Here is a 20,251-nt window from a genome sequence, read left to right as displayed (position 1 = left end):
TACCTATTTACCTGCCCAAACTATAAAGATAAATTGGTTTGAATATATTTGTTATATAAATCCTTAGTCCTACAAGCTCTCCTGAGGACTGAGTCAGAAATATTCTCATGCACAGACTTTGAGGAATTTATTCTTAGCCTCATACCTTCACCTGAAAGCATTTTAAAAGGGTTTCAAAAAACGCTTTACCTGATGGTCCAGATATCAGGTAAGAACTAATTCCTATAAGCTGAGAAGGAGGAGCTCTAATAAAACTGCTACTTTAGCTCCCTGTAGGCAAGAGAAATAAACAGAAACACCTAGTAACACACTGCAATATAAATAAAGATCATATCTTCTCTTTATCCAAAGGGTGGAAAAAGGATACTGAAACAGCTATTCTATTATAAATTTTCAAATACAATTTACATTTCCTAATCACAAGATTGTAACACCACAAACAGGTGTCTCTAAATAGGACAGTTCCAACAGTCATAAAAATGGTAATGAGAGGCAGTTATATGACGCATTTATGATATTTTGCTTAACTCTCTGGATATCAAACACCTAGTAGGTGCCAGGTACTGTGCACTAAGATACAGCTGTGAAAGAAAGAAAGAAAGAAAGAAAAACAGGAAAAACCTCTACACTTATAAAACTGTTATTCTAGTGAGATAAAAAATTCAAAAATAAAAAATATGTCAAATATGTCAGTGCTAGAAAGAAAAACAGGAGAACCATTCATTACTTTTGCCCTGAGTGGTACTTTTTACACCTTTCGCTTTGGCAAAAATATTATTAGCCTACCCCTTTACTCTCAAAACATACTGGTGTACAAGATACAGATCTAAAGACAATAGAACAGAATTGAGACATCGACCAAAGAGGGGTGCTGTTCTATATATGTTGGTAAGAGAAAGCCTCTCTGATTATGATAAATCTGAAGAGTGACTGGAAATAAGTGAGAGTGACTGGAAATAAGTGAGAGAGTAAGCCATATACACATTTGGAGGAAGAGCTTTTCAGGCAGTACATTTGTGGCAATATAGTGAGAGAACATCTGTGTGCACTTACGTGTGTGTGTGTGTGTGTGTGTGTGTGTCTGTAGATGAAAATCTGCAAACCTTCAGTGAAAGAAGATGAAAATCCAGTTTCAACAGAAAAATCTATGAAATAGAAACCTTTTTCATTCTCTTTCTTGCCTAAAAGTGGTTCCCAGGGTATACATTAGGCATAACTTATTTTGTTCTGGTAGATTCCAGAATTAAAACCATTTCCCTGAAGAGAAAACCTTCTCTATGAATGTAAAATTGCCCTATTATGGCTTTTAATATCATTGGCATTTAATATAATTGTATTAATTTATGTAATATAACTACATAACTAATTTATTAAATTATAATACATACAATCAATATATATCTCCCTAGAGTCTGAGTTGGTTCTGGGTCCCTGGAGATTCCTTAGAGGGGCATACAGGGTATGAAATAGAATTGGAAAGTTCTATAATAATACTAATAGTACTGACACTAATAATACATCACCAATAATAATAAATAAGGAACATTTTAAGTAATTAGTATGTCCAACTGAGAGGTGAAGCCAGCTGGACTTCCTGGGTCAAGTGGGGACTTGGAAAACTTTTGTGTCTAAAGGACAGTAAATGCACCAATCAGCACTCTGTAAAAATGCACCAATCAGTGCTCTGTGTCTGGTTAAAGGATTGTAAATGCACCCATCAGCACTCTGTTAAGACACACCAATCAACACTCTGTCTAGCTAAAGGACTGTGAATGCACCAATCAGCACTCTAAAATCACACCAATCAGCGCACTGTATCTAGCTAAAGGATTGTAAATGCACCAAATAGCACTCCATAAAAATGCACCAATCAGCACTCTGGGTCTAGCTACAGGATTCTAAATGCACCAATCAGCACTCTGTAAAAATGCACCAATCAGCACTCTATAAAAATGCACCAATCAGCAGTCTGTAAAAATGCACCAGTCAGTGCTCTGTGTCTTGCTAAAGGATTGTAAACACACCAATCAGCACTCCATAAAATGGGCCAATCAGCACTCTGTAAAATGGACCAATCAGAAGGATGTGGGTGGGGACAAATAAGGAAATAAAAGTTGGCCACCCCAGCCAGCAGCAGCAACCTGCTCAGGTCCCCTTCCATGCTGTGGCAGCTTTGTTCTTTTGCTCTTCACAATAAATCTTGCTGCTGCTCACTCTTTGGGTCTGTGCCACCTTTAAGAGCTGTAACACTCACCACAAAGGTCCGTGGCTTCATTCTTAAAGTCAGCGAGACCAAGAACCCACCAGAAGGAATCAACTCCGGACACATCTTGGTGACCATGAAGGGACCTTCGCCAAGTAGTGAGTACCATCGGACCCCTTTCGCTTGCTATTCTGTCCTATTTTTCCTTAGAATTTGGGGGCTAAATACCGGGCACCTGTTGGCCAGTTACAAGCAAGTAGTGCAGCCGCCGGACTAAAGACACGGTTGTCAGGCTTTCTGGGAAAGAGCTCTCTAACAACCCCCGACTCTTCGGAGTTGGGATCATTGGTTTGCCTGGAACCAGTTTCCGCTTTTCCTGTACTTCCGGGCTGAGCCGAGGGTCGACAGAGAGGAGACATTCAGCTCCAGGGTCCTGACAAAAAGTTGGTTAACCCTGTAGCTATGAGAGGAACTCTCAAAGTCACACCACCCAAGCAAGACTTGCCCACCTATCTTATCTATCCTAACCCTTGCCTCCTGGGTCATAATGCCTATCAGACAAACTTTCTCTTGCTTCTCTTCTCCAAGGCTAGTCCTGCTTCTAAAAACCACTCCCTGTCTCTGGTGCTTTTCTAGTTTCTCCTATAAGAATGATTTATAGGATAAACTTCAGGACTCTGTTACCTTCTTTAGGCACCCGAGCTCACCAATCAGAAAGACAATTTTTGCCCAAAGCCCCAGTGGGTGACGGGGACTATCTGGAATTTTAGGATCCCTCCTCAGACTAGCAGGCCTAACAAAAGCTATTCCTGAAGCTAGGATATGAGGAGCCACAGAAATTATATACTTCCTATTCATATGATGAGAAGTGAGGACAAAAGGCATCATTCTTCCAACCCTGGAGATCCCTTCCCTCCCTCAGGGTATGGCCTTCCACTTCATTTTTGGGGCATTACATCTTTATAGGACAGGGTAAAGGTCCCAATACTAACAGGAGAATGCTTAGGACTCTAACAGGTTTTTGAGAATGCATCGGTAAGGGCCACTAAATCCAATTTTTCTCGGTCCTCTTTACGGTCTAGGAGGACAGGCAAGGGTGCAGGTTTTCAAGAATGCGTCGGTAAGGGCCACTAAATCCGACCTTCCTCGGTCCTCCTTGTGGGCTAGGAGGAAAACTAATGTTTCTGCTGCGGTGTCACTGAGTGCAGCTATTCCAATCAGCAGGTTCCAGAGACCGTTGCAGGTTCTTGGGCAAGAGGAGTTTCTGCTGCTGCATTGGTGAGTGCAACTATTCTGATCAGCAGGGTCCAGGGACCATTGCGGGTTCTTGGGCAAGAGTGGTTTCTGCCACTGCATCAGTGAGTGCAACTATTCCAATCAGCAGAGTCCAGGGACCACTGCAGGTTCTTGGGCAAGAAGGGTTTCTGCTGCTGCATTGGTCAGTGCAACTATTCCGATCAGCAGGGTCCAGGGACTGTTGTGGGTTCTTGGGCAAGAGGGAGAAAACAAACAAACCAAAACCACGGGCGGCTTTTTCTTTCAGATGGTAAACACTCAGGCATCAACAGGCTCACCCTTGAAATGCATCTTAAGCCATTGGGACCAATTTGACCTGCAAACCCTGAAAAAGCAGCAGCTTATTTTTTTTTGCACTATGGCCTTGCCCCAGTATTCTCTCTCTGATGGGGAAAAAATGGCCACCTGAGGGAAGTATAAATTACAATACTATACTGCAGCTTAACCTTTTCTGTAAGAGGGAAGGCAAATGGAGTGAAATACCTTAAGTCCAAGCTTTCTTTTCATTGAAGGAGAATCCACAACTACGCAAAGCTTGCAATTTACATCCCACAAGAGGACCTCTCAGCTTACCCCCATGTCCTAGCCTCCCTATAGCTCCCCTTCCTATTAATAATAAGCCTCCTCTAATCTCCCCTGCCCAGAAGGAAACAAGCAAAGAAATCTCCAAGGGACCACAAAAACCCCCTGGCTATCGGTTACATCCCCTTCAAGCTGTAGGAGGAGGGGAATTTGGCCCAATACGGGTACTTGTCCCTTTCTCCATCTCTGATTTAAAGCAGATCAAGGTAGACCTGGGGAAGTTTTCAGATGATCCTGATAGGTATACAGATGTCCTGCAGGGCCTAGGGCAAACCTATCTCACTTGGAGAGATGTCATGCTATGGTTAGAGCAAACCCAGGCCTTTAACAAAAAGAATGCGGCTTTAGCTGCAGCCCAAGAGTTTGGAGATACCTGGTATCTTAGTTAAGTAGATGACAGAATGACAGCAGAAGAAAGGGACAAATTCCCTAACAGTCAACAAGCCATCCCCAGTATGAATCCCCACTGGGACCTCGACTCAGATCATGGGGACTGGAGTCACAAACATCTGTTGACCTGTCTTCTAGAAGGACTAAGGAGAATTAGGGAAAAGCCCATGAATTATTGAATGATGTCCACCGTAACTCAGGGAAAGGAAGAAAATCCTTCTGCCTTCCTCGAGTGGCTAAGGGAGGCCTTAAGAAAATATACTCCCCTGTCACCCGACTCACTTAAGGATCAACTGATCCTAAAAGATAAGCTTGTTACCCAATCAGTCACAAATATCAGGAAAAAGCTCCAAAAGCAAGCCCTGGGCTCTGAAAAAAATCTGGAGGCGTTATTAAACCTGGCAACCTCAATGTTCCCTAATAGGGACCAAGAGGAATAGGCCAAAAAGGAAAAGCGAGATCAGAGAAAGGCCACAGCCTTAGTCATGGCCCTCAGACAAACAAACCTTGGCAGTTCAGAGAGGACAGAAAATGGAGCAGGCCAGTCACCTGGTAGGGCTTGTTACCAGTGCGGTTTGCGAGGACACCTTAAAAAAGACTGTCCAACAAGAAAGAAGCTGCCCCCTTGCCCATGTCCACTACGTTGAGGCAATTACTGGAAGGCGCACTGACCCTGAGGACAAAGGTTCTCTGTGCCAGAAGCCCCCAACCAGATGATCCAACAACAGGACTAAGGGTGCTCGAGGCGGGCAAGCGCCAACTCATGTCATCACCTTCACTGAGCCCCGGGTATGTTTAACCATTGAGAACCAGGAAATTGACTTCCTGCTGGACACTGGCACAGCTTTCTCAGTGTTAATCTCCCATCCCAGACAGCTGTCCTCAATGCCCGTTACCATCCCAGACAGCTGTCCTCAATGCCCGTTACAATCCTGAGACAGCCTATAACCAGATATTTCTCCTACCTCCTCAGTTGTAACTGGAAGACTTTGCTCTTTTCACACACCTTTCTTGTTATGCCTGAAAGTCCCATACCCTTATTAGGGAGGGACATATTAGCCAAAGCTGGAGCTATTAGCTACACAAATATGGGGAACAAGTTACCCATTTGTTGTCCCCTGCTTGAGGAAGGAATCAACCCTGAAGTCTGCACACTGGAAGGAACAAACTCAAGCTCCAGCCTTAAGTCTTCCCACAGGACAAAACTTCTCTATACGTCACAGAGAGAGCAGGAATAGCTCTTGAGGCCTTAATCAGACTCATGGAACAACCCCACAACCAGTGGCATACCTAAGTAAGGAAACTGATACCGTAGCAAAAGACTGGCCTCACTGTTTATGGGTAACTGCAGCAGTGGCCATCTTAGGGTCAGAGGCTATCAAAATAATACAAGGAAAGGATCTTACTATCTGGACTATTCTTGATGTAAATGGCATACTAGGTGCCAAAGGAAGTTTATGGCTATCAGACAACTGTCTGCTTAGATATCAGGCACTACTCCTTGAGAGACCAGTGTTTCAAATATGCACGTGTGTGGCCCTCAACCCTGCGACTTTTCTCCCAGAGGATAGGGAACTAATTGAGCATGACTGCCGACAAATTATAGTCCAGACTTATGCCACCTGAGAGGATCTCTTAGAAGTCCCCATAGCTAATCATGACCTTAACCTATATACCGACAGAAGTTCATTTGTGGAGAATGGGATATAAAGGGCAGGTTATGCCATAGTGGTGTAACAGTACTTGAAAGTAAGCCTCTTCCCTTAGGGACCAGTGCCCAGTTAACAGAACTAGTGGCACTTACCTGAGCTTTAGAACTGGGAAAGGGAAAAAGAATAAATGTGTATACAGATAGCAAGTATCCTTATCTAATCCTATATGCCCATGCTGCAATATGTAAAGAAAGGCAGTTCCTAACCACTCGGGGAACCCCCATTAAATACCACAAGGAAATCATGGAATTATGGCACACAGTGCAAAAACCCAAGGAGGTGGCAGTCTTACACTGCCGAAGTCATCAAAAAGGGGAAGGAGAGAGGAACAGCAGCATAAGCGGCTGGCAGAGGCAGGGAAAGACCAGCAGAAAGGAAAGAGACAGAAAGTCAAAGAGAGAGAGAGAGGAAGAGACAGAGACAAAGAGGGAGTCAGAGAGAGAGAAAGAGAGAGACAGAAAGTCAAAGAGAGAAAGGAAGAGACAGACAAAGAGGGAGTCAGAAAGAAAGAAAAAGACAAAGAAGTCAAAGAGAGAATGGAAGTAGTAAAGAAAAAACAGTGTACCCTATTCCTTTAAAAGCCAGAGTATATTTAAAACCTATAATTGATAATTGAAGGTCTTCTCTGCAACCCTGTAACACTCCAATACCACTTGTTATCAGTGTAAACTAAGGCGTGGCCTGAAAGCACTGAGGCCACTGACAACCCATAGGCTTCCTATCAAAAATCCTTAATCCAGGAGGTTTCCTAACATGGAATCTAAATCTTAACTAATTACCATACAAAGGTCTGACCAGACCCAGAAGGAACACCCTTCAGGACAGGAGATAAGATGGTTCCTCCCAGGCGATTAAGGAAAAAAGACACAATGGGTATTCAGTAAGTGATAAGGAAGCAGAGTTAAGAAAACTGCCTAATAATTGGTCTGCTCCAACTTGTGACTTGTTTGCACTCAGCCAAACCTTAAAGTACTTACAGAAACAGGAAGCAGTCATCTATACCAGTTCTAAGTTAATATGGACTGAACAAGGTTTTATTAATAGCAAAGAAAAATTAAAATCCCAAACTTACAAGGTTTTCAACAAAAGTAAAATTTGGTAAAAGTTAACAGTGTAACACGTATTATCCTAACTTCCAGTCTTATAATAATCAGACCCTATCAGTGTCCCTCAAAGTTCAAGTCTGTCAGCACAGGGCCATGCAACTAATACCCCTACTTACATGGTTAGAAATGGCCACTGCTACAGGAACCAGAGAAGCAGGTTTATCTACTTCATTATCCTCCTACCACACACTCTCAAAGAATTTCTCAGAGAGTTTGCAAGAAATAACAAAATCTATCCAGTAAGGATAGTAACTACAATCCCAAATAGACTCTTTGGCAGCAGTGACTCTCCAAAACCACTGAGGCCTAGACTTCCTCACTGCTGAGAAAGGAGGACTTTGTACCTTCTTAGGGGAAGAGTGTTGCTTTTACATTAACCAGTCAGGGATAGTATGAGATGCCACCCAGCATTAACAGGAAAAGGCTTCTGAAATCAAACAACGCCTTTCAAACTCTTATAACAACCTCTGGAGTTGGGCGACATGACTTCTCCCCTTTCTAGGTCCCATGACAGCCATCTTGCTATTACTCACCTTCGGGCCCTGTATTTTTAACCTCCTTGTCAAATTTGTTTCCTCTAGGATTGACGCCATCAAGCTACAAATGGTCTTACAAATGGAACCCCAAATGAGCTCAACTAACAACTTCTACCGAGGACCCCTAGACCGACCCACTGGCCCTTTGAGTGGCCTAAAGAGTTCCCCTCTGGAGGACACTACAACTGCAGGGCCCCTTTTTGCCCCATCCAGCAGGAAGTAGCTAGAGTGGTCATCGCCCAATTCCCAATAGCAGTTGGGAGCCTGTTTAGAGGGGTGATTGAGAGGTGAAGCCAGCTGGACTTCCTGGGTGGAGTGCGGACTTCAAGAACTTCTGTGTCTAGCTAAAGGATTGTAAATGCAACCATCAGCACTCTGTAAAAACGCACCAATAAGTGCTCTGTGTCTAGCTAAAGGATTATAAATGCACCAATCAGCATTCTGTAAAAACGTACCAATCAGCACTCTGTCTAGCTAAAGGATTGTGAATGCACCAATCAGCACTCTGTAAAAATGCACCAATCAGTGCTCTGTGTCTAGCTTTAAAAGACTGTAAATGCCTCAATCAGCACTGTGTAAAAATGCAACAATCAGCACTCTGTGTCTAGTTGAAGGATTGTGAATGTATCAATCAGCACTCTGTAAAAACACACCAATCAGGCTCTGGGTCCAGCTGAAGGACTGTAAATGCACCAATCAGCACTCTGGGTCTAGCTGAAGGATTGTGAATGCACCAATCAGCACTCTGTAAAAATGAACCAATCAGTGCTCTGGGTCTAGCTACAGGATTCTAAATGCACTAATCAGCACTGTGTGTCTAGCTAAAGGTTTATAAACGCACCAATCAGCACTCTGTAAAACGGACCAATCAGAGAAGGATGTGGGCAGGGACAAATAAGGAAATAAAAGCTGGCCACCCCAGCCAGCAGCAGTGACCTGCTCAGGTCCCCTTCCACGCTGTGGAAGCTTTATTCTTTGGCTCTTCACAATAAATCTTACTGCTGCTCACTCTTTGGGTCTGTGACACCTTTAAGAGCTGTAACATTCACCACAGAGGTCTGCAGCTTCATTCTTGAAGTCAGCGAAACCAAGAACGCACCGGAACGAACCAACTCCAGACACACAAGAACTGTCAGAATCATTTGATCTGAGGTTACTCAAGGATCTGACCATTTATAGACTATCCAGTTAAAGGGGTGCTAGGGTCCCCTTGAGAATCTGGAGCATGTTCAATTTGTTTTTTAATAACACATTTTTAATTAATAAATTTTTGATTTTAGGCAGACAGATAAGCACATACTAGTTTTGTATTTTAGACAATAGGAAATGAATATATGACTCAATTCCAGTACTAGAATAGGTAGGTGAGAAATTCCAGAAGATTCCACATTGGTTCAATAATGTTCCTTACTTAAATTCTTCTCTATGCTTCCACCGACATACAGCCAAACTGATTAAGTTATTTGGGCTTGACTTTACATTTTATTTAAATGGGTTATTTCTGTCATTTCTGCTATCATTCTGTGTTTAAAGGCTCAGTACTATGGAGACACACTGTAGGAACATCTATGAGGTGCTGCCGGGGCATCTATTCCTCTCCTTTCCCCTTCCATTACAGATCTATGTAGTTTTTAAAAAGCTAACACATGTACCACCTGAACGAAAGGCAGAACATGTGTATATAGGCTACGCCAACAGCATACTACATCCCTCTTTCTACTCTGATTAGAATAGACCTCAAAGCTTGATGAAAAGTATGGAACACAGACCTCTTACTTATTCTTAAGGATATGGTGGGGAAGATATGAGGCCTGAGACCATTGTAATTTTGCTGCTATAAATTTTGCTGCCATAAATGAGATTAAGATTCAAGAAAATATAACAATTATAAATGTATAAGCAATTAAGACAGAGCCTCAAAATAAATACATCACACTAGGTCCAATTAGGAGAGAGAAGCCACATAGGAAAAGTTTAATATAAGGAACAGTTAACTATAACAGGGTATTCAAGGAGTAAGAGACTGTCTAGGAAGATGTAAAAAGAATTTAAAATAATATAGGAATAGCAGGTAGAGAAGCAGCCATTACCCCTAGGGCTCAGAGTACCAACAAAAAAACTACATAAGCCCTCTTCCCCAGTGTCGAGATCAGACTTTGTTGGAAAGGGTACAGTCTGGGCTCACTGAAAGAGAAGTCACTCTAGTGCTGTGCCAGTGGTATATACTGAAAATCTGCCCTGTGGAACATGCCAGAAATTCTCCCTCTAGGATACCAGGGAGGCTATTTACAGGGAGGTATTTCACCAGAAGCTTCACTGTAGAACCATCCAAAGAGAGGCCAACTGGGGGAAAACACTGCAGACCACCCTGCATTGCAATACCTGGCCACTTGAGAAGCTACATGGCCTTCAGAAGCCTGGTGCTGGAAAAAAGTCAAGTGAATACATTGGTACCTGGAAGCAAAATCTGTTCCCCTGCAGTATTTCTTCAGGGTCCTCTAATATACAAAGCTTCAGTATCAGGTAGAGAAAAAAAAAATTTAAGGGTTTAAGTCAATTTCCACAGAACAGGAAAGAAGATTGAATTTGGTTAGGTGTAATAAACTGATAACCAGTGGATTATATGAAGCAAAACCTGACATAAATGAAAGAAGATATAATTCAATAATTATAATTAGACATTTAAATACCTTTCTCTTAGTAATCAGTAAAACAACCAACCCTCCCAAAAGAATACAATCAGAATGCACAAGACTTGAACATTACCAACTTAAATGACAGAAATAGATTGATACAGAATAACTCAATCAATGACAATCAAATACAGTTGACCTTGAACCACATGTTTGAACTGCATAGGTCCATTTATACACGAATTTTCTTCTGCCTCTGCTACCATTGAGACAGCAAGACCAATCTCTTCTCTTTCTCTTCCTCCTCAGCCTGCTCAACATGAAGATGATGATAAAGACTTTTATGATGAACTTCTACTTAAAGAATAGTAAATATATTTTCTTTTTTCATGGTTTTCTTAACATTTGCTTTTCTCTAGCTTACTTTATTATAAGAATATAGTATATAATATACATAACAAACAAAATATGTGTTAATTGACTGCTTATGTTATTGGTAACGCTTCTAGTCAAGAGTAGGTTATTATTAGTTAAGTTTTCAGGGGAGTCAAAAGTTATACGTGGCTAGGCACGGTGGCTCATGCCTGTAATCCCAGCACTTTGGGAGGCCAAGGCAGGTGGATCACCTGAGGTTAGGAGTTCCAGACAAGACTGGGCAACACGGCAAAACCCCACGTGTACCGAAAATACAAAGATTAGCCAAACATGGTGTCACGCATCTATAGTTCCAGCTACTCAGGAGGCCGAGGTAGGAGAATCACTTGAACCTGAGAGACAGAGCGTGCAGTGAGTTGACATCGCATCTGAAGATGGAAATTTACACTTTTAAAAGCTTGTATTAAGCTTTGCACATTGGTAGTATCGTAGCCAATGAGATTTATCCAAGGCATGATTATTGCTAATAAAAAGCTCATATTAGAAAGGAAAAAAATATCTGTAATCAATCATCTATGCTTCCACCTCAAGAAGCTGCCAGCCTGAGCAAAATGGCAAAACCCTATCTCTACAAAAAATAAAAAAATTAGCTGGGCATGGTGGCATATGCCTGTGGTCCCAGCTACTTAGGAGGCTAAGGTGGAAAAATCACTTGAACCTAGGATGTAGAGGCTGCAGTCAGCCATGTTCATGCTACTGTACTCCAGCCTGAGTGACAGAGCAAGATCCTGTCTCAAAAAAAAAAAAAAAGGATAAGCTAAAAAAGGATGAGTAAATCATAGGCAAAGTAGGTACAGGTTGAATATCCCTAATCCAAAAACATGAAATCTGAAATGTCCCAAAATCCAAAACTTTTTGAATGCTGACATTATGCCACAAGTGGAAAATTCCACACGTATCATCACATGATGGGTCACAGTCAAAACGCAGGCACACAACAAACAAGTATATTCACGGTCCCCACGGGAAAAAAAGACGTTCTCCATCCCCATCAGCAGTAATCTTTTCTGAGCACACCCATATTCCACCACACATGCACACCTACAAAAGGTAATAAAATGGCATGTGTGTAGGCTGAACATGCCAATGGCAAGTTCCCTCCAATGCCTCACTCCATATAAATTCAGAGTCAGAAATGATGGTGATGTCAAATAATCACAGACTGTCCACACAGGTGGCTGAGATAGTGACACGTTTGCTTTCTGATGGCTCAATATACACAAAATTTGTTTCATGCACAAATTATTTAAAATATTGTATAAAATTACCCTCACACTATTTGTACAAGGTACATATGAAACATAAATAAATTTCATGTTTACATTTAGGTCTCATCCACAAGATATCACATTATGAATATATGTGAATAATCCAAAATCCTTCTACAGGGACCAAACACTTCTGGTCCCAGGCATTTTGAATAAGGGACACTCAACCCGTAGAAGGCAGAAATACAAAGATCAAAATGAAAATCAATGAAATAGAACAGAAAAAGAGAATAGACAAAAATCATTGAAACAAAGAAATTGTTTCTTCAAAAATATCAAACTGATAAACTTTTAGGCTAACCATCCAAGAAAAAAGACAGAAAACACAAATTGCCAAAATCAAGAATGAAAAAGAGAACATTGCTACTAATCTTGCAGAAATTAGAAGGATCCTAAGGGGAAAAGATGAACAACCTTATGCAAATAAGGTAGACATCTTAGATGAAAGACAAATACCTAGGAAGACACAAATATCAGAGCTAACTCAAAAAGAAATACATAACAGGAATTTGATACAGTAATTTAAAACCTTCCCACAAAGAAAAGCCCAGGCCCAAATGGCTTTGCTGATAAACTGAAACAAACATTTGAAGATAAAATAATTCCAATTCTAAACGAACTCTTCCAGGTAACAGAGAAAGAGGGAACATTTCTCAATCTATCATATGAGGCCAGTATTACCTGGATAACAAAGCAAGAAAATGAAATTATAAAACTACAGACCAATAGTCCTCATAAAGAGACACAAAAAAATCATTAACAAAATATTAGCAAACTAATTTCTGATTCTGGGAAAATATACAAGAATTTATATTTTATTAGTTTGCTAATATTCTGATTCTGGGAAAATAAAATCGATTCTGGGAAAATATAAAAGGACTATATACTATGACCAAGTACAATTTATCCCAAAAATGACATATCTGTTTAACACTGGAAAATCAATTAATGTAATAAACCACATTAACAGAATGAAGGGAAAAAACACATGATTACCTTGACATGGAAGAATGTACTTGACAAAATCCAGTACCCACTCATGATAAAACCTCTCAAACAGCCCAGATTAGATCTCTTCATCTTATATAAATCATAGAGGATCTTCTGATAAAGGATATCTCTCTTACAAGAAAAACCACAGCCAACCTCACAGTTTATGGAAGACTGAGTATTTTTCCCCTAACATCAGAAACAAGGCAAGAATGTCTATGTTTACCACTTCTAGTCAACACTGTATTGAAGGCCCAAGCCAGTGGAGGAAGAAGAAGAGCAGGAGGAGGAAGAGAGGGAACAAGAGAGGGAGGAGGAAGACAAAGAAGAAGAGGGAGAGGAAGAGGAAGAAGAGGAGAAATGAAAGTAAAGGTACACAGATTGGAAAGAAAAAAGTAAAACTGCCATTATTCTCAGATCATGTAATTCTGAATATAAAAATTAATCCACAACAACAACAATAAAAAACCTACCTGAACTAAAAAATGTTTAGCAGGTGCAGAGTTCAAGATATATAAAATCTATTTTATTTCTAAAATACAGCAAACAAGAATTTAAAAATAAAATTAATGAAACACTTCTATTCATAATAGCATCAAAAATAATAAAATACTTGGAAATAAATCCAACAAAAGAAATGCATACTATATACTAAAAACTCTAAAACATTGTTGAGAGAAATTAAAGATCTAAAAAAAAAAAAAAAAAAAAAAAGAAAAGACATACCAGGTTCATAGATCAGAAATTTAATAGGTTTAAGAAAGCAGTTCTCCCCTAAATTTATCTCTAAATTCAACACTATTTCTATCAACACTGCTCCTATTCAACTTTCTTCTTATGTAGTTCCAAGCCAGCTTTCATGTTGAAACTGACAAGTTGACTCAAATTTATATGATATGCAGAGGACCCAGAAATAGTCAAAACAAAGTTGAAGAACTTACGCAATATAACTTCAAAACTTACCATAAAGTTAAAGACAGTGGTACTGACATAAGGATAGACATACAGATGAGTGGAACAGGCTAGACAGTCTAGAAGTAAACCCCCACATTTACAGTCAATTGGTTTTCAACAAAGGTGCAAAGATGATTAAATGAAGAAAAGGACAGTCGTATCAACAAATGATGCTGAGACAACTGGATAGCCATCCATCAAAAACAAACAAAAAGCTACACCCTTACCTCACACCATACATAAAATGTAACTCAAACTATATGACGGGCCTAAAGGCAAGAGATAAAAATATAAAATGTCTAGAAGAAAAGACAGGAGAAAATGTTTGTGAACTTGGATTAGGCAAATATTTCATAGACATGACAGCAAAACCATTTTAAAAATTGATAAATTAGACTTAATAACTTACAGTTTTCAAAAGACACATTGAGAGAATAAAAAGACAAATCGCAGACTGGGAAAAGTATTTACAAATCATATATCTGATAAAAGATTTATATTTAGAATTTTTAAAAAAAAAACTTACAACTCAATACAAAGACAACCCATTGAAAAACTGGGCAAAAGATTTGAATAAGAACTTTACTCAAGCCTGTAATCCCAGCACTTTGGGAGGCCGAGACGGGCGGATCACGAGGTCAGGAGATCGAGACCATCCTGGCTAACACGGTGAAACCCCGTCTCTACTAAAAAATACAAAAAACTAGCCGGGCGAGGTGGCGGGCGCCTGTAGTCCCAGCTACTCGGGAGGCTGAGGCAGGAGAATGGCGTAAACCCGGGAGGCGGAGCTTGCAGTGAGCTGAGATCTGGCCACTGCACTCCAGCCTGGGCGACACAGCGAGACTCCGTCTCAAAAAAAAAAAAAAAAAAAAAAAGAACTTTACAAGAAAAAATGAATAGCTAATAAGCTCATGTAAATATGTTCAAAATCATTAGTTACTATTAAATTGCAAATGAAAAATACAATAAGCTACTGTTACACACCATCCAAAAGACTGACAATATCAAATCTTGAGGATGATGTTGAGAAATTGAAACATTCATACATTGTTGGCGGGAATGTAGAATGGTACAGCAATTTGGAAAACAGGTTGACAGTTTCCTAAAATTCTAAACATATACTTAGCATACAACCCAGCACATATGCACATATTCATACCAACATGATTCATAATTGCCCAAAACTGAAAACTGTCCAAATGTCTATCAAATAGTCAATGTGAAAGGGAAACATTCCATACAACAGAATACTATTCAGCAATAAAAAGGAATGAACTACTTGGATGTGGAACAACATGAATGATTCTGATAAACATTACTCTAAATGAAAAGAAACCAGAGAAAAAAGACTACATATTATATAAGTCTTCAGATGAAATTTTTAGAAAAGGCAAATATAGAGAGACAGAAAATACATTGGTTTCTGGGGACTGGGAGGTAGGCATAGGGACTGACTGCAAATAGGCATCAGGAACTTTTTGGGGTGGTAGAGACATTCTAAATTGGAAAATGATGATACAGAACTGTATAAATCTTCTAGAAATCATTTTAACTATAGTTACAATGGGTGAATTTTATGACATATAAATTATACCTCACTAAAGCTGTTAAATAAAGTAAGGGAAGCAGGGAATGAAGGATTTGCCCTGCCTTTCCTCTAGGAACTATATTTCAAAGTAACAATATTGCTGATTAGGAAAATTCCTCTTACAGAACAATTCTAGCTAATAAATACAAAAGAATGACAATATTAGAAAAATAGTAATGTGCAACCCATAAGGAAAAAATAGATCTCAAGGGATACTACAGCTATTACATGAAAAGCTGATGAGGCGCCTTATAATGGAGGAATCAGGCTGATGCTGTCTGGAGCCAAATTATCATTCTTAGCATGACTAAATGTAAAACAATCAGATATTTTATGCAACTTGACATAATGCCATTAAGTACACAGCACCAACTATGAAGATTTCTTGCCAAAGTAACAAAATAAGCCAGAATCTAATCAAACCTCTATGTCTAATTATCAGTTTATAAAACAATAAACAATCTAAGCAACATTTTAAGGAAGCAATCAGCCAAACCCGAACTGTATGACATTCTAAATGACCTAGTTTTTCTAACAAATCCATAGTATTAAAAACAAAAAAAGTGTAGGACACTACTACAGGAAAAAAGAGAGAAATTGACATATATGGTGTGTGAACCACACCTGATTTTAACAAATCAATTGCAAAAAGACACTTTGGGGATAACTAGGGAAATGTGAATTATGACTGTTTGATTTTATTAAGAAATTACTGATTTTGTTAGGTGTGATACCAGCATGGCGGTTCTATATTTTTTAAAGCCTTTATCTGTTAGAGGCCATACCAAAGTATTTATGGTGAAATGACATAATGCATAGGATTTGCTTTTAAATTTTCCAGCAATGCTCTTCAGGTGGCAGAGTGAACATGTAATAAGATTACCGAAATGCCAAAAATTATTGAAGCTGGTTGACAGATACACAGGACTTCATCACATTCTATTCTCTCCACTTTTAGTGTTGGTATTACAAACTCATCCATTTTTTTAAAAATTAAGGAACCAAAAAAGATTGTAAAACGGTATAGTAAGGGAGGAGTAAAAGACAAAAGAGCCCAAAGCACATTAGAGAGGTCAGGGATAAAGACTAACATGGAAGTAATCAGAGGATAGCTAATACATGAAGCCAAGTCTTTGGAGAGTATTATATAAGGAGACGCCATAAACAAAGTATAAAAAGAGATCAGAGAAGAAACCCAGTGGAATATTAGTATTTGAAGATAGGGCAGAGAAAGAAGAATTTAGAAAGGATATGAAAAAGTAGAATACTAGTGGTTGGGAAGAGAGCCCAAGGAAAAAAAAAATCAGGGAAATCAAAGAAAGAAAATTTCCAAAAAATAATAACCACTAAGTACACTTCTTATAACCTCAAAATTTCAAATCAAATGGGACAAAAAAGGCATTATTTTTTAACAGAAGAATTTCAAAATGAGAGAAATGTTTATCTTCACTTTTTTTTAAGATACACAATTTCCCAGATACTGAACAAGATGTTCAGTAAATATTAAAATTCATATATCCATTGGCACCAAACTGCCACCTAGCTAGTCTGCTGCAGTGGAAAATATAATACCAAGGGCTAGAACAGCTATACAAAATAAATAAGAGATTGACATTGGCCATAAAGAGTTATTTGGAGAAGAGTCACTAAACTATAAGCTCCATGAGATAGACAATGGGCCAGATTTTTCCTCCCTATATACCCAGATTCTTGCATGTTCCAGGCTACATGTTTCCACATTGCTAGAGTCACAATGGGACCAGCAGGGGAGGCCAAATGGAAAGGAAAGTTAATAATGATTATGCTCAATTTTACTGGCCTTTTGAGCCACAGTTTTACATTACATCAATCTGGTGATCCCAGAGCCCTTTCTAATTACAAAGATAAATTAACAGAGCTTTTCATTTAACACCCAGAGCTTAAAAAGTGTACACTCTTGCACTGCTGCTCTCACAAATAGCTGTATCTTTTTATAGTTGATTCTGAGTACTTTGAAGAATTTACTTGTTACGCAGAGCCTTGGAAAAATGTATTTTTCAAATAATTTATTAACGTAATGAATACAATGTAAAGTTCAAAAGCATATATTTTAAGCTATCATTACTTTGATCTTATTCACTCTCTTGACTTGAAATACACTGAAATTGAAGACATACTTCTGTTTGCAGGGCAAAATCTCACCTAACATGAATCTCCATTATTATATCACAAACACCCCATATCGTCTTAATCAATAAAAAGTTTAAATAAGTCTCTGTTTTCCATAAACCAAACACACACACAAAAAATAATTCTCAGCCTCTCTGCAGCATATACAACTTTTATTATTTCCAGAAATATTCTGAAATTCTAAAAAGTATTAAAAAGTCTCAGCTCAAAATTTTTTAAGTTCTACTAACCCCTTTTAAACTTTTATTTAACCCAAGATTAAAGATCATAAAGATAATAAATCCTAAAATGTCTTAGAATCAGGAATTAAAAAGTTAAAAAAACTTACATTCAAGCTGTGTAACCACATCTCCAGGATCTACTGCTTCCGGGAACACCTACAGTGAAAAGGTATATGGAGAGGCAGGAAAGAAGGTATGTATGAATATTTTTTTCTCCCCTCATTCCCAAAATATCATTCCTTTCACAATCACAGTAACTTCTGACATTGAGAACTGTCAGTTCCTCTCTGCTTCCCATCACTACAAAATATTCTACAAATAAACTTTATAGCTTGCGCTGCCTCCGTCTCCAACTTCCTCTGCTAGTATTCTTTCTCCTGTTACCATACTAGGTATCTAGTATGGTAGATATCATACTAGGTCTTCTTGCTGTTCCTCCAATGCATCAGATTATTCTCAACAAGTCTTTATATTTGTTATTCCTCTACTTAGAATGCTCTTCTCCTAGATCTTCAAATAAAAGTGATATAATCTCATAATTCAGGCTCAGCTTAAATGCTATTGCCTTCTCTGACCACCTTTTACAACAGACAATCCCCCAAATCCCCGTATCTGCCCATTGCCCTCTTCATGCACTTATCACTATCTAAAATTATTCACATATTTATTTGGTTATTGTCTGTTTCCCCCATTACAATGAAAGCTCCCAGAGGGGAGGATTTTGCCTTGTTTACCATAAGTTCTCAGTGCCTAGAAAAGTCCACAGAATAGAGTAGGTTCTGGAGAAAAAGAAGGAATAAGGGAAGAAAGGAAGGTGAGAAGAAAGGAAAGAAGATGAGAAAGAAGGAAATTAAAAAGTAAGAAACACAATTGGTAATAATTAACCAAAAGCAGCAGTTTTAGGGGAAAAAAAAGACTTACAGAAGGAAGTACCAAGAAACAGTCATAAGTAAAATACTATATATACTTTGTTTTTTAGATGGAGTCTCACTCTGTCACCCAGGCTGGAGTGCAAATGGTGCGATCTCCTCTCACTGCAACCTCCGCCTCCCAGGTTCAAGCAATTTTCCTGCCTCAGGCTCCTGAGTAACTGGGATTATAGGCATGCACCACCACACACGGCTATTTTTCGTATTTTTAGTAGAGACAGGGTTTCCCCATTTTGACCAGACTGGTCTCAAATTCCTGACCTCAGGAGATCCACCTGCCTCGGCCTCCCAAAGTGCTGGGATTACAGGCATGAGCCACCGCGCCCAGCTGATATATTCGTATCTATTAATGACTTTGCTTTCCTTTTATGAAAATCATTATTTAGAAATCAAGATTCTATGTTACATAAAGTCCACTAAATCAATTTTAGGAATAAGCTAATCAAAGAAAAAAAGGCAAGTGATTCAATGCATATTTAATGCAAATTTTCAAGCTTCCAGACTTAAGTTACAAATGTCCTTTTGAATTAAACCAAAGCACACAGTCACCAGTAATAATTTCTGTTATGGGCTTTTATTCAAAAATTGGAACCACTTTGATTTTTTTGTTTGTTAATACTTGATCTGATATTTGAACTCACCTTTTCAAACACCATTCTGGCATTGAAGACCAGTGGAAAAGTGGCTGGGACACATTGTGTCTTTTTGTATTGGCCAAACACACAGATGCTAAGATAGATGTCCTCTTTGTCTTTAAGCACGACTCCTGGGCAAGTTACCTGAAAGAAATTAGATAAAATGGATGTAACTGCTTTATAAATTCCCTGAACTATCCTACTAAAATAACTTATTATCAAATATTACATAAAAACATTAGTCTGCTAACCTAATAAAAAATACTCACAAATAAAGAGAGAGAGAGAGAGGGACAGAGAGAGACTAGTGTTTACAGAGTTAAATGAAATGCTTTTATAACTTCCATCCCTCTGAGAAAACTACGATTTTCCATTTGGTTACTTGTGCCACATTTGAAGTTTATGTACTAGCTCTTGGGACAGACACTAATAGTTTTAAACAGTCAGCCTGAGGCTCCCACTTTATGCTGAATGCTGACATAAAGTTATTCAGTATCATTTAATCACAAAGGATTAACACTCAGCAGAAATAAAACATTATATTAGAGAATAAAAAAAACCGCCGATAAAAACCACAAATCTGACTTCTACCACCCAAAATCAC

At 39.0% G+C, this 20,251-nt stretch overlaps 1 protein-coding gene and 1 pseudogene across 7 annotated transcripts in view; one reads left to right on the top strand and one right to left on the bottom strand.

Annotated features, from left to right (window-relative positions):
• The window catches only part of SPATA6 (spermatogenesis associated 6), a 186,516-nt gene that overhangs the window by 148,733 nt on the left and 17,532 nt on the right, over positions 1–20,251 (bottom strand). For all 7 annotated transcript variants that reach the window (XM_023187716.1, XM_023187715.1, XM_023187718.1 and 4 more), the window contains exons 2-3: positions 19,654–19,791; positions 18,191–18,239 (exon numbers count right to left, since the gene is read on the bottom strand). In XM_023187716.1, the coding sequence (XP_023043484.1) occupies positions 18,191–18,239; positions 19,654–19,791 (187 nt within the window). The remainder of the gene's footprint in view (positions 1–18,190; positions 18,240–19,653; positions 19,792–20,251) is intronic.
• On the top strand, positions 11,300–11,411 carry LOC111523268 (annotated as a pseudogene).

The sequence above is a fragment of the Piliocolobus tephrosceles genome, chromosome 1 (genome assembly GCF_002776525.5).
Source record: "Piliocolobus tephrosceles isolate RC106 chromosome 1, ASM277652v3, whole genome shotgun sequence".
Taxonomy (NCBI): Eukaryota; Metazoa; Chordata; class Mammalia; order Primates; family Cercopithecidae; genus Piliocolobus; species Piliocolobus tephrosceles.
The sequence above is the reverse complement of the archived record's forward strand: the minus strand, read 5'-3'. Positions and strand labels throughout refer to the sequence as shown.